The 11,492-nt window shown below is 37.0% G+C and overlaps 2 protein-coding genes across 2 annotated transcripts; both read left to right on the top strand.

The window, feature by feature from the left end:
* Nucleotides 1-223: 223 nt before the first annotated feature.
* LOC113356558 lies at nucleotides 224-2,868 on the top strand. The gene is made up of 3 exons (XM_026599724.1): nucleotides 224-1,315; nucleotides 1,430-1,775; nucleotides 1,949-2,868. Exons 1-3 carry the CDS (start codon nucleotides 224-226, stop codon nucleotides 2,866-2,868), a joined length of 2,358 nt encoding a protein of 785 aa, XP_026455509.1.
* Nucleotides 2,869-4,322: 1,454 nt separating this feature from the next.
* Nucleotides 4,323-5,335, top strand: LOC113356547. The gene is made up of 2 exons (XM_026599713.1): nucleotides 4,323-5,023; nucleotides 5,128-5,335. Exons 1-2 carry the CDS (start codon nucleotides 4,323-4,325, stop codon nucleotides 5,333-5,335), a joined length of 909 nt encoding a protein of 302 aa, XP_026455498.1.
* The last annotated feature ends 6,157 nt before the right edge of the window (nucleotides 5,336-11,492 follow it).

Genomic DNA, 11,492 nt, shown 5'->3' with positions numbered 1-11,492 from the left:
TAGGAAAACCTACTATATTTTCTTTAGCCTGATTTTTCTCTGGTCAAAAGACAGCTATAAAACTTGCCTCATAGAAAACAAATTAGTCATATTCGGTTGCAATTGGAACAACCTAAATATATGGGATCATAATAAATAATTATATCCTAATATCTTCCCAGCACCTATATCAACTCCAAATCAAGTTTCAATCTTAAGAAAACAGTTTTTACTCACTACAAAAATGGAAGGAGAGAGCTCTACTCAAGTCGGAGACCTAGTTAAAAAGTTCAAGCAAGAAGTCATAGATTTGGGTGATACTTCTGAAATAGTTGTTATTTCTCAAGGAGAAGACAAAGAAGGAGATGAAGAAACCAAGTGGGAAGCAAGTGCAATAAGCAAGATTATTACTGAAAGAAGGATGAAGGCTGACACTGTGGCCAAGCATCTTGGCTTTACTTGGCCATTCATGAAAGCAGAAGATGTAAAAATCACTAAGACTGATCCCAACATCATGATTTTCAAGTTAAGCAATTGGACTTTGCTAAATACTGTCATCAATGAAAGACCTTGGAGCATTAACAAGAATCTTCTGGTGGTACATGATTACATACCTGGCATGGTTTACACAAAAAAGAATTGGGGGTTCCAACAATTTTGGATGCACCTGTTTGGCTTGATGCCAGAGCATGTGAATGTGGCTGCAGTAACAAAGATTGGAGAATTAATGGGCCAAGTCATTTCCATTGAACCAAAGGATGCAATACCAAATGGCAGTGACCCTGTCAAAGTTTGTGTCAACATAGGTCTGACAAACCTATTAAGAAGGGGAGTTAAGGCCGTAACTAATGCTGGTCTCTCTCGATGGATAAAAATTTTCTATGAAAGGCAACCAAGTGGCATATGCAAGGAGTGCTATGTGATCAAGTATTGCAAAGTGGCATGTAAGGAAGAAAAAATCTTTCTGGAGAAGGCTCATGAAAAACCTTATTTATTTGGGAATGTGAATAATGTAAGGAAGACCATTGCAATTTCCTCTACAAGCAAGGCACCTACTTCAAAAAAGAATACCAAAGCTCTAGTGAAAACTGCAGTTTTTGTACCTCCTAAGAGTGGTGTTGCAGTCAATTTAGACTTCTTATTATCTAAGGCTTCAGAAGGAAATCATGAAGAAGAAAACAGACTTGGAAAAAGGCAGAGAGCTGATGATGGAAAAGCTGCAGATCAAAACTCTGATTCCACCAGTACCATAATGGCTCCAAATGCAGATTCCTCAGCAGCTTACAGGGTCACCACTGGAGACAACCAAGCAGTGAATGCAGAGTTAGAGAATCAGGTATACACACTATACTTCTTTACTTGTTTCTTGAATTACTTTGCCTCTAAAATATTTTTTATCCACTATATTTTTTGTTTTAATTTTCTCACACAATATACTATGCATACACAGTATCATAAGAATCCTTTTGGGTTGCTTTCTGTCTTCATTATTATTTTTCTAGCAAACATGAAAATCCTTTCTTGGAATGTTCAAGGTTCTAAAACTTCTTCTACTAGAAATCATTTAACTGACTTAATCAGAGCTCAAAACCCAGACATTATATTCTTGTGTGAAACAAAAATCAGTAGTACTAAATGTCAGCCACTCTTAAAGCAGTATCAATATCCTAATTGGAGATATATTGAACCTGAAGGTCTATCAGGTGGTCTTGTGTTACTATGGAAGAATGGTTTCTTGTGTGAAATAATTTATAATCATTACGATATGTTTAATGCCATAGTTCAATCTGATCCTAGTAAGCCAGAGTTTTTATTAACCTGCATGTATGGTTTTACCAATTACACTAAAAGAAAGAACAATGAAATTATATCCAACAAATAAGTGAGAATAATAGTAATCCTTGGGTAGTTCTAGGAGACCTAAACTTTCACTTATTTGATAATGACACTGGCATTTCTTCTTCTACAGATGGTTGGGTGAATAGCATAGTATCTAGTAGTGGCTTAGAAGACATAGGTTTCATTGGTAAAGGCTATACCTGGAGCAATAATAACATGGGGACTGGATCTGTTAAATCCAGAATAGACATGGCTTTAGTTAATGGTAGTTGGAATCTAAATTTCCCAGATACAAGATTATTGCATCTTACTCAACTAGGTAGTGACCACAGTCCCATCATGCTTGACACTGATATAACTGTTCCAAATTGTTGGAAGCCATTTAAATTTTTCTTAACTTGGCTCAATGATGAATCTTGTTCAGTTGTTATTACTAATGATTGGAAATCTAGTGTTACTGGTTCTCCTGGTTATCAGTTAGTAACTACGCTGTCCACTACAAGAAGAGATCTTTCTTTATGGAACATAGAACATTTTGGTAATATCAATCATAAAGTAGATAATATCCAAAGTAAACTCAATCAACTCCAAGAGCTTCCTCAAAATTCCAATACTGAAGGTGATATCATCAACATCAATAATGAGCTCAACAAGTGGCACAAAATCAAGTCTGAGTTCTATCAGCAAAAATCCAGGGATCACTTCACCAAAGACATGGAATCCAACAACAAGTATTTTCATACTAAAGTCAACAAAAGAAGGACCAGGAACAACATAGATGTTATCCAAGACAACAACAACAATTGGCTGCAAAGTAGAGAACAAATTGCTCAGCACCTGACTCAGCATTTTAAAAGTATCAGCACCACCAACAATCCAGTACTTGATGACAGTCTCTATACTGTTCTTCCTTCAATTGTCATAGTTGAGCAAAATGCATTACTTACCAGAATACCCAGTAATGAAGAAATTTTTACCACACTCAAGAGCATGGAAAATTGGAGCTCTCCTAGTCCAAAGGGGTTTCAAGATGGATTTTTTAAAAGTTAGTGGGCAATAGTGGGAGAATATGTTTGCAACATGGTCAATAAATTCTTTGAGACTTAATATATCCTGAAGCAGATCAACAAAACATACATCTCTTTGATTCCACAAAAGAACAAAATGCATATGTGCAGCAGACTATAGGCCAATTGGTCTATATAATACCTCCTACAAGATTATTTCCAAGGTTCTAGTAAATAGAATGAATCCAATAATGGAGAAGCTCATCTCACCTTACCAGGCAACTTATGTTTCAGGAAGACTCATAAGTGACAACACAGTCATTGCTCAGGAAATTATACACTCAATGAAGAAAAAAATAGGAGAGAATGGATGGATGACACTCAAACTTGACATGTCAAAGGCTTTTGACAGGTTGGAGTGGCCTTTCTTAATTAAAGTCCTTTCTTATTTTGGCTTTAATGAGGACTTTTGAGACCTTATACAACAATGTATAAGCACAACTCAGCTTTCAGTAATGCTCAATGGGTCTCCTTGTGAATCTTTCACTCCAACAAGAGGGATCAGGCAAGGTGACCCACTGTCACCTTACTTATTCATTCTTGCAATTGCTAATCCAGCAAGAAAACTAATCCAGATGATGCAGTTGCTATCAAACAGATGCTTGGAGTTCAAGCAATGAATTCTAAAGAGAAGTATTTGGGTTCTCCATTTATCATTGGACACTCAAAGAAAGAATCTTTCAAAAGCATAAAAGAAATTTTTGAAAATATTTGATGTTTGGTCTTCTATTTCCCTTTCACAGGCAGGCAGAGGCACAATGATTAAACATGTTCTTAATGATGTCCCCATCTACCAAATGGGAACCTTTAAGCTTCAAGCAAATCTTCTTCAACAACTACGAGCATTGAAAGGAAATTCTTTTGGGGATATCATAACAGCAGAGGATACAACCCTACAGCTTGGATGAATGTTTGCAGAACCATTGAAATGGGTGGTCTTGCTTTCAGAGATCTAGAAAAGCTCAATTTAGCTCTCCTCACCAAATTGACTTGGAGAATATGCAGTGAACCTGACACTTTATTATCCAAGACTCTCTCAAGCAAATATTTCAGAACTGGAGACTTACTTCATCAACATATCTCAGCTAAAAATTGCTCATATACCTGGAATGGGATTTCAAAAAGGCTAGAAATTGTGCAGAAGAATTATTTCATGGAAATCAACAACGGTAGGAAAACAAAAATATTGAAAGACAAATGGATCCCTGGTATGCTTTATCCACCTTCTCCTCAAAATGAACTCTTTAGATTTTATGAATTTTTGGAAGAGTTAATGATCCCTGAATCTGCACAATGAAATATACACCTTATCAATTCCTTATTTGATACTGACACTGCTTTCAAGATTCAAGCACTCTATATAGATAATAACAAGGAAGATTCAATGCTCTGGATGCCTACAAAAGATGGAGTTTTTTTGTGAAAAGTACCTACAAAATGCTGACTTACAATGATAGAGAAGTTCAGGTGGAAGGGAGGATAATTGATAGGAAAATATGGAAGTCTATTTGGAGTTGTAAAGCTGCTCAGAGAATAAAACTCTTTGCATGGAAGTGTATAAGGGGTTTGCATTCAACAAAATATAAGAGGGCTTTGTTCAACAGTGACCTTGAAACCAATTGTGACATTTGTGGTCACAATGAAGAAACGATCGAGCACATCATCTTAGAATGTAGGCATGCTAGAACAGTTTGGAGAGGGATAAATATCAATATAGATGCAGTTAGAGCCAGCCATAATTCAGTTTCAGAATGGGTTACTAGTTGGTTTTCTCATCAAAATCGAAACAAAGAGGAAAGATGGCTTTATTCACTTATGATTGGAGCTTGGATAATTTGGAAGGATCGTTGTGATATTGTTTTTCAGGGAGTTTCTCTTAACCCTTGCAATACAGTACACATGATGCATTATCATCTTACTCTACATTTGCAGGAATCTCATTCTGCTGTTTTAAGTAATGTTATTGCGTCTAGATGGAAACCACCATTAGATAATATTTTTAAATACAATATAGATGGCTCTTTTGACCATGATACTAACCAATTTGGTATTGGCATTGTGTTGCGGGATTCTACAGGTCGCTGTATTGGGGCAAAAAGGAATTATGGAAATGGAGCCCTAAGTCTAGAGGCTGTTGAGTGCATGGCTATAAGGGAGGCGTTGTTATGGAAAAAAAAAAACTAAATCATTTAAGGATCCAGATAGAGGCTGATGCTAAGCTTGTTATACAATCCATTAATAGTCATTCACTTGTCATCCAGTGGGAGAATAGGAATTTAGTAAAGGAGATTAAGTACTTAAGTTCTACTTTCAGTTTATGCACTTTTGATTATGTCAGTAGAGATGACAATCAGGTAGCAAATTCATTAGCAAAGTCAGCTAAAGAAACCAAAATCTCTGCTGAATGTTTTAAAGATTTTGATTCTATCATATGTAGTCTCCTAGCATGAGATCAAAACTCTACTCACTGAATAAAATTTCTTTCTTTATCAAAAAAAAAAGATTCAATTCGGTCACAAAGTGAAGGAGAAGGGTTGATCTTAGGGAGGGAAGCGAAGAAGGTGTTTGAGATCAAAGTATTGAATTATGAAGGTGTGGCTGTTTATGACTTGTATCAGAATGTGGTTTCTGGATACTTGTGTTGATAACACGTGTGTTCTATTGAAATAGGTTGAAATCCTATTTATACAAGTCATTAAGCGCACGCCCTGATCTCGTAGGAAGTGGAGGTGATTAAGCGGTGGAGAAGTGGGGTTGTGTAAAGAGTGGTGATCACCACGTTTCCATTATGAAGGAGAAATGATCACACTTTCACCCACTATTCCCATTGTTGTTAACCGTCTGTCTTTCCTGGCACTTTATCGTAATGAGCGCGTTGCACGCCGCACGCTGTAAACCGCCAGACCAATACCCCAGTGAGTATCCCCCAGTTTGTGACATGTTTGATGTCTCGAGTAAATGGGTCAAGTCGTGGGACTTGCCGCTGAAAGCAGCACGTAGCGCTTTAGGTTAAATAACTAAGTTATTTGTGAAGCCGATATTCATGAAATAGCGTATGTATTCGATGCACGTAAAGCATCGCTTTTAAACTAGCAGCTCCAAATAATCGATGTACATGGAACATCGTTGTTTTAAAGCTCGATCGAATCAGTCACGGTTGAGCGTCTCAAAAGGAGCACGACCACCCTTTTTCAGGGAGTTAGTGGGTGTTATGCACGCATCCCAAGGAGTGGACGATCAATTCCTATTGGAGAATGGCGACTGGTAGACAATCTAAAATCCTAACAGTCGATCAAAGTTAGATATGGACCGCTTAAATCGGCTAGCCAAGTTGAGTGGCCGAGGATATTTGCGGCAGTTAATGACTGATGCTGAATTACATGCAAGCAGCACAACTAGTTACCTTTGGGCGATCGTTTGGGATCCCTATGAGCTAGTTGTTGCTTGTCCGATTGTCCCTTATGAAAGAAGAGTGGATGATGATCACAACGATATCTTATTGGTCACCCGAAATCAAATCTAGGCCGGTCAACTCGTCTGGCGAAGTTTGACGGTGGAGATGATTTGCGGCAGTTGCATACTGCCGTTAATTTAGTTTTAGGGTTTAGGGGCCGCGCGACCAACTCTGTTTTGTCTAGTCGAATCAAAGCGCTGGGCGCTGATTCGAACAAGCCGATTGGCCATGTGCAAAGACGATCCGCTGGTGAATATGCTAACATCTCATGGCCCATCTAAAATTAGATCCAAACCACTCGATTCGGCTGGCGAAGATGGATGGTCGTGATCGATTTGCGGCAGTAACATACTGCCGCAAACACCAATTAGGGTTTCAAAGCAGCGCGTTCACCATACTTTTGGTGAACTATTCTATACGCTATTGGCTTTCCATGAGCAAGTCGATCGACCAAGGGTGGAACTGGGTCGACGATGAACGCGACGACACCTCATTGGCCATCTGAAACTGGATCTAGGTCGTCCGACCAGGCTGGCGAAGATGGACGGACACGATCAACGTGCGACAGTTGTATGAAAGTGCGGCAGTCGTAGAAACCCATACTAGGGTTTTGGAATAGCGCGTTCGCTCTAGTTTGGGAAAACGTTTTAACACTCCCGGGACTTGCCGTGGGAAGGTCAATAGACTAAGGGAGAAGTTAAGCCGCCAGTGAACACGCCAATACTTCTTTGATCGTTCGAGATGCGATCTGAAAAGGCGTGGGTACAACAACCACACTCAATATTTCGCTTAGAAATCTGTATGGACAAAATCCAATATACTTTTAAGAGAATCAACAAGACTCAATCTACAAAAAGTATATCAAAGAGTTTTATCCCTCTTTCTCGATTCATTTCTTTCTCAAGCAAATAGAAATCTGCGAGTCTGACTGAATACAAGAGAAATCACTTGAACGGTACCAAAGACCAATGTTCAAGGATCAATCAATTTCAATCAACAACCAAATGTCATATTTCCAATTGATTGATTCAAATGCACAACCTGTGATATTTCAATTATATAACAAAATATAATGCGGAATAGAAATAACACAGACACCAGAATTTTGTTAACGAGGAAACCGTAAATGCTTAAAAACCCCGGGACCTAGTCCAGATTGAACACCAAATTGTATTAAGCCGCTACAGACATTAGCCTACTACAAACTAACTTCGGTATGGACTGTAGTTGAACCCCAATCAATCTCACACTGATTCAAGGTACAGTTGCGCTCTTACGTCTCTGATCCCAGCAGAATACTACGCACTTGATTCCCTTAGCTGATCTCACCTACAACTAAGAGTTTTTACGACCCAAAGTCGAAGACTTTAATAAACAAATCTGTATCACACAGAAAAGGCTACAGAATAGACAAATCTGTCTCCAACAAATAAACCTACAAGTTTTGTTCCGTCTTTTGATAAACCAAGGTGAACAGGAACCAATTGATAACCCGGACTTATATTCCCGAAGAACAGCCTAGTATTATCAATCACCTCACAATAATCCTAATCGACACGGCGAAAGAAGATATTGTGGAATAATAAACGATGAGACGAAGATGTTTGTGACTACTTTTCTATCTTGCCTATCGGAGATAAAGATCTCAAGCCAATTACGATTGTACTTAAAACGATACAATCATCAAGATCAGATCACACAACTACGAGAAAGTAATCGGTATGGCTTCACAATCCCAGAAGGTGTGGGGATTAGTTTTCCCAGTTGCTAGAGTTCTCCCTTATATAGTCTTTCAAATTAGGGTTTGCGATCAATGTTAGCTTGGTAACAAAGCATTCAATATTCACCGTTAGATGAAAACCTGATTAGATTCAATCTAATATCTTTCAACCGTTGGATCGAAAACTTAGCTTGTTATTCACAAATGAAATGTACTATTTTGGGTTTATGTAACTGTACCCAAACATGAACATTTGTTGGTTCAACAATAGTTAACCAAATGGTTATCCATATGAGCACTTTCATATCAACCATTTTCTTCTTCACCACAACTAGTTCAAATGACTCAAATGAACTAGTTAGAGAGTTTTTCAATTGCAAGGAAATCTTATGTAACTACGCAAGACACAATCGAAGCAAAAACGATTTGATTCACTCGAATCGGTTCATGAACTATATAGCCACGATTTGCATTTAACATTCCTTAGATAATATAAATAAGTTCACAAACAATCGTCTTTAGATATAACCAGTTTAAGTTTGCAGACTTAGTTCGCGGACTTAAGTTCCAGGAAGGAGTTCTCAAACTCCAGCAGATTTTCTCGGGTCGAGAACTTCCGCCAGTTCGCGGACTGGGTTCGCAGACTGAGTTCACGACTCTTGTTCCGGTTCTCTTGATCAACAAAGTTCGTAAACTTTGGTTCAAGGAAAAAGGACTTATACATATATGTGTTGCCACACAATGCTTATATCCATCATTGGTTATTTATTCTAAACTCTCATTTCAACCATTGAAACATTCTTAGAGGACATTTCGTCAAAGTAAGCAATTTTCAAAGTGATTGAAACGTGTCATGACTTTCGTCACTAGGTAAAGATGAACTTGGCCAAAGCAAAAGCTTACCAACACATATTTCGAGAAATAGATAAGCGAGATAAACTCGGCTCGAAATAGCAAATATGTATAATCAAAGTCTATATAGCAAAACGACTTTTATCTCAAAATAGGAGATAGAGTATATAGACTTTTGAGTGATAGATAAGTTCAAGTCTCCATATACCTTTTAGTCGATGAAGATCCACCAGTTCCTTGAGTAGTCCTTCGTCCTGTATGATGATTTCCATGGAGTTTTTGAGCTCAACTACACTTTATATCCTAGTCCAAGACTTTGCTATAGTAGACTAGAAATCAAGACTTATAGTTTTGATCACCAACATTGACAAACATGCTTGAGATAGCAACGCATGCGAGTTCGACCGAGCAATGCTCTAACAATCTCCCCCTTTGTCAATTTTACTGACAAAACTATGAATACATATGGAATACAAAAATAAATGAATTAACTTTTGTAGCTCCTATTCCACATGCCTAATCTTCAACATTACTCGAAATCTTCGTCACTTCCAAGTACTCCAATGATCCCAAAGGTTGTAAGTTCAGCATCATTGTTGTTGAAAATCCGTAGCTATAACAACGAGAAAACAAGAGTTCTCAATCATTGTTATACAGTGTCATAGTATCACTATATAGTATCAAAGTTCAACTGCATCACAACTTCGACAATAATACTATGGTGATATGTATCACTCCCCCTTAGTCAATACTCCATCTCACATGGAAACCACTCCCCCTTACATAATGATCCGAAAACCATATGTATTTGTAGTGTGAACTACATATTAATTCTCCCCCTTTTTGTCAATAAAATTGGTAAAGGTACGAAAACGGGATCCTAATGAAATTACCGAAAGAGACATTTCATGACCAAAAGAAAGCACATATCATCTTATTTAGATGCAATCATATAGAAGAAGCTAAATGCATTCATCAAGGAGTTTATAAAGATACAAGATAACCCCTATAATATTCCACAGCCGCACTCCCCACAAAGATTTGCCAATCAAGCACAAGTTCAATTAAGAACTCTCCCCCATAATATGTCATTCCCGAAAGAACAACAAGAGCGACCTTAATTTCAAAAGAAAAGAAGGATTTCTTTGGATATAACAAATCACATACAAGTATGAATTTGAATCCAAAAAACTCAATTAAATTAACCACAAGAGAACCCATGATTAATTTAATCGGAAATTCTCAACATAAGTGAACTTATGGAGACTCAAAAATACACAATTAGATTAACACAAGAGAACCCATAATTAATCTAATCGGAATACACAACCAAATTAACCACAAAACGTAATCAATTTAATTGGTCATGCTCGACATAAGAGAACTTACGGAGCAACAACTAAATAACCAAACGAGAATGATTAATTTAATTGAACATGCTTGACATAAAGTACCTCACGAAGAAACAACTAAGCTAAAAATAACTCAGTCGATTGTGCTCAACATAAGACACTTTATGGAACAACACAGTATGTACACAAAAATTGTGGATCGGAGGTTAACCTTATACCGTGTAATAAACAAGGATTCATTTTATTTTCCATCACCATTTGCACAATGACATACAATATACATAATCCTTGTAAACAAAAGATTTTAACCTGTCTTCCATCAATAATTGACATAATAGGCTTAAGTTTTGTATTTGTCAAAAGTTCATTCCTTCTTTTATCAACACATGCATATCGACATATAAAAGACTTAACTTTCGACAAGGTATGGAACAATAACGGTTCACGGGCGCAAACACATATATCTGATCGTTGTCGTAGGAGTCAAAAATAATTACACTTTCTTACTACTCAAAATATATAATATAGCAAGGGCAAGAAAGGATCGTTCCCACAGAGAGGACTAGGTTGTCAATATGTTATGGTATCTTAAGCAAACAAAAGGGGGGATATTATGATTTTGATATACTAAAATAAAATGAAAGCAAAACAAAGAAATAAAGCACACAATTCAAATATGTGAAATTATTGGTCAAGGATATCGTTTTCATCCACAAACATGCTTTTCAACAATAACTAGAATTGATATTTAATCTCAACTTTATTAAAAGTCCTAAGATATCTTGATCGCAAGTATATCTCGCTAATTCCCTGATTTCATCACAACCACATTAAAAGATGCATATGTGAATTCTTCCTAGAAAGCAACCTAAAGTGTAAAAGCACAATTAAGTTTAACTCCCTAAAAGCATTGAGTTCTATGGAATAAGACTAATCAAAGCAATCGAACGTGTAAAAGCACTAATCCGATTTAACCAAGGTTATGATCCACGTGTCACTACTAGGATGCATCACTACAAGAAATACCCACAATTATGCTACTTGCAATCATGAATTATCACTTTTACATATAATAACCCTAATCTAGCAATAAAGATGAAAACTAATTCAACCGGTTCGCGACTCGACTAAACATGTATTCAAATCATATAACAATATTAATAGTGAATCATAAGCAACAAAGTATGGAGACAAAACTAATTCATTGCATAAAAATCATGTTTGGAATT

This window comes from Papaver somniferum, chromosome 1 (genome assembly GCF_003573695.1).
Source record: "Papaver somniferum cultivar HN1 chromosome 1, ASM357369v1, whole genome shotgun sequence".
Lineage (NCBI taxonomy): Eukaryota > Viridiplantae > Streptophyta > Magnoliopsida > Ranunculales > Papaveraceae > Papaver > Papaver somniferum.
The sequence above is the reverse complement of the archived record's forward strand: the minus strand, read 5'-3'. Positions and strand labels throughout refer to the sequence as shown.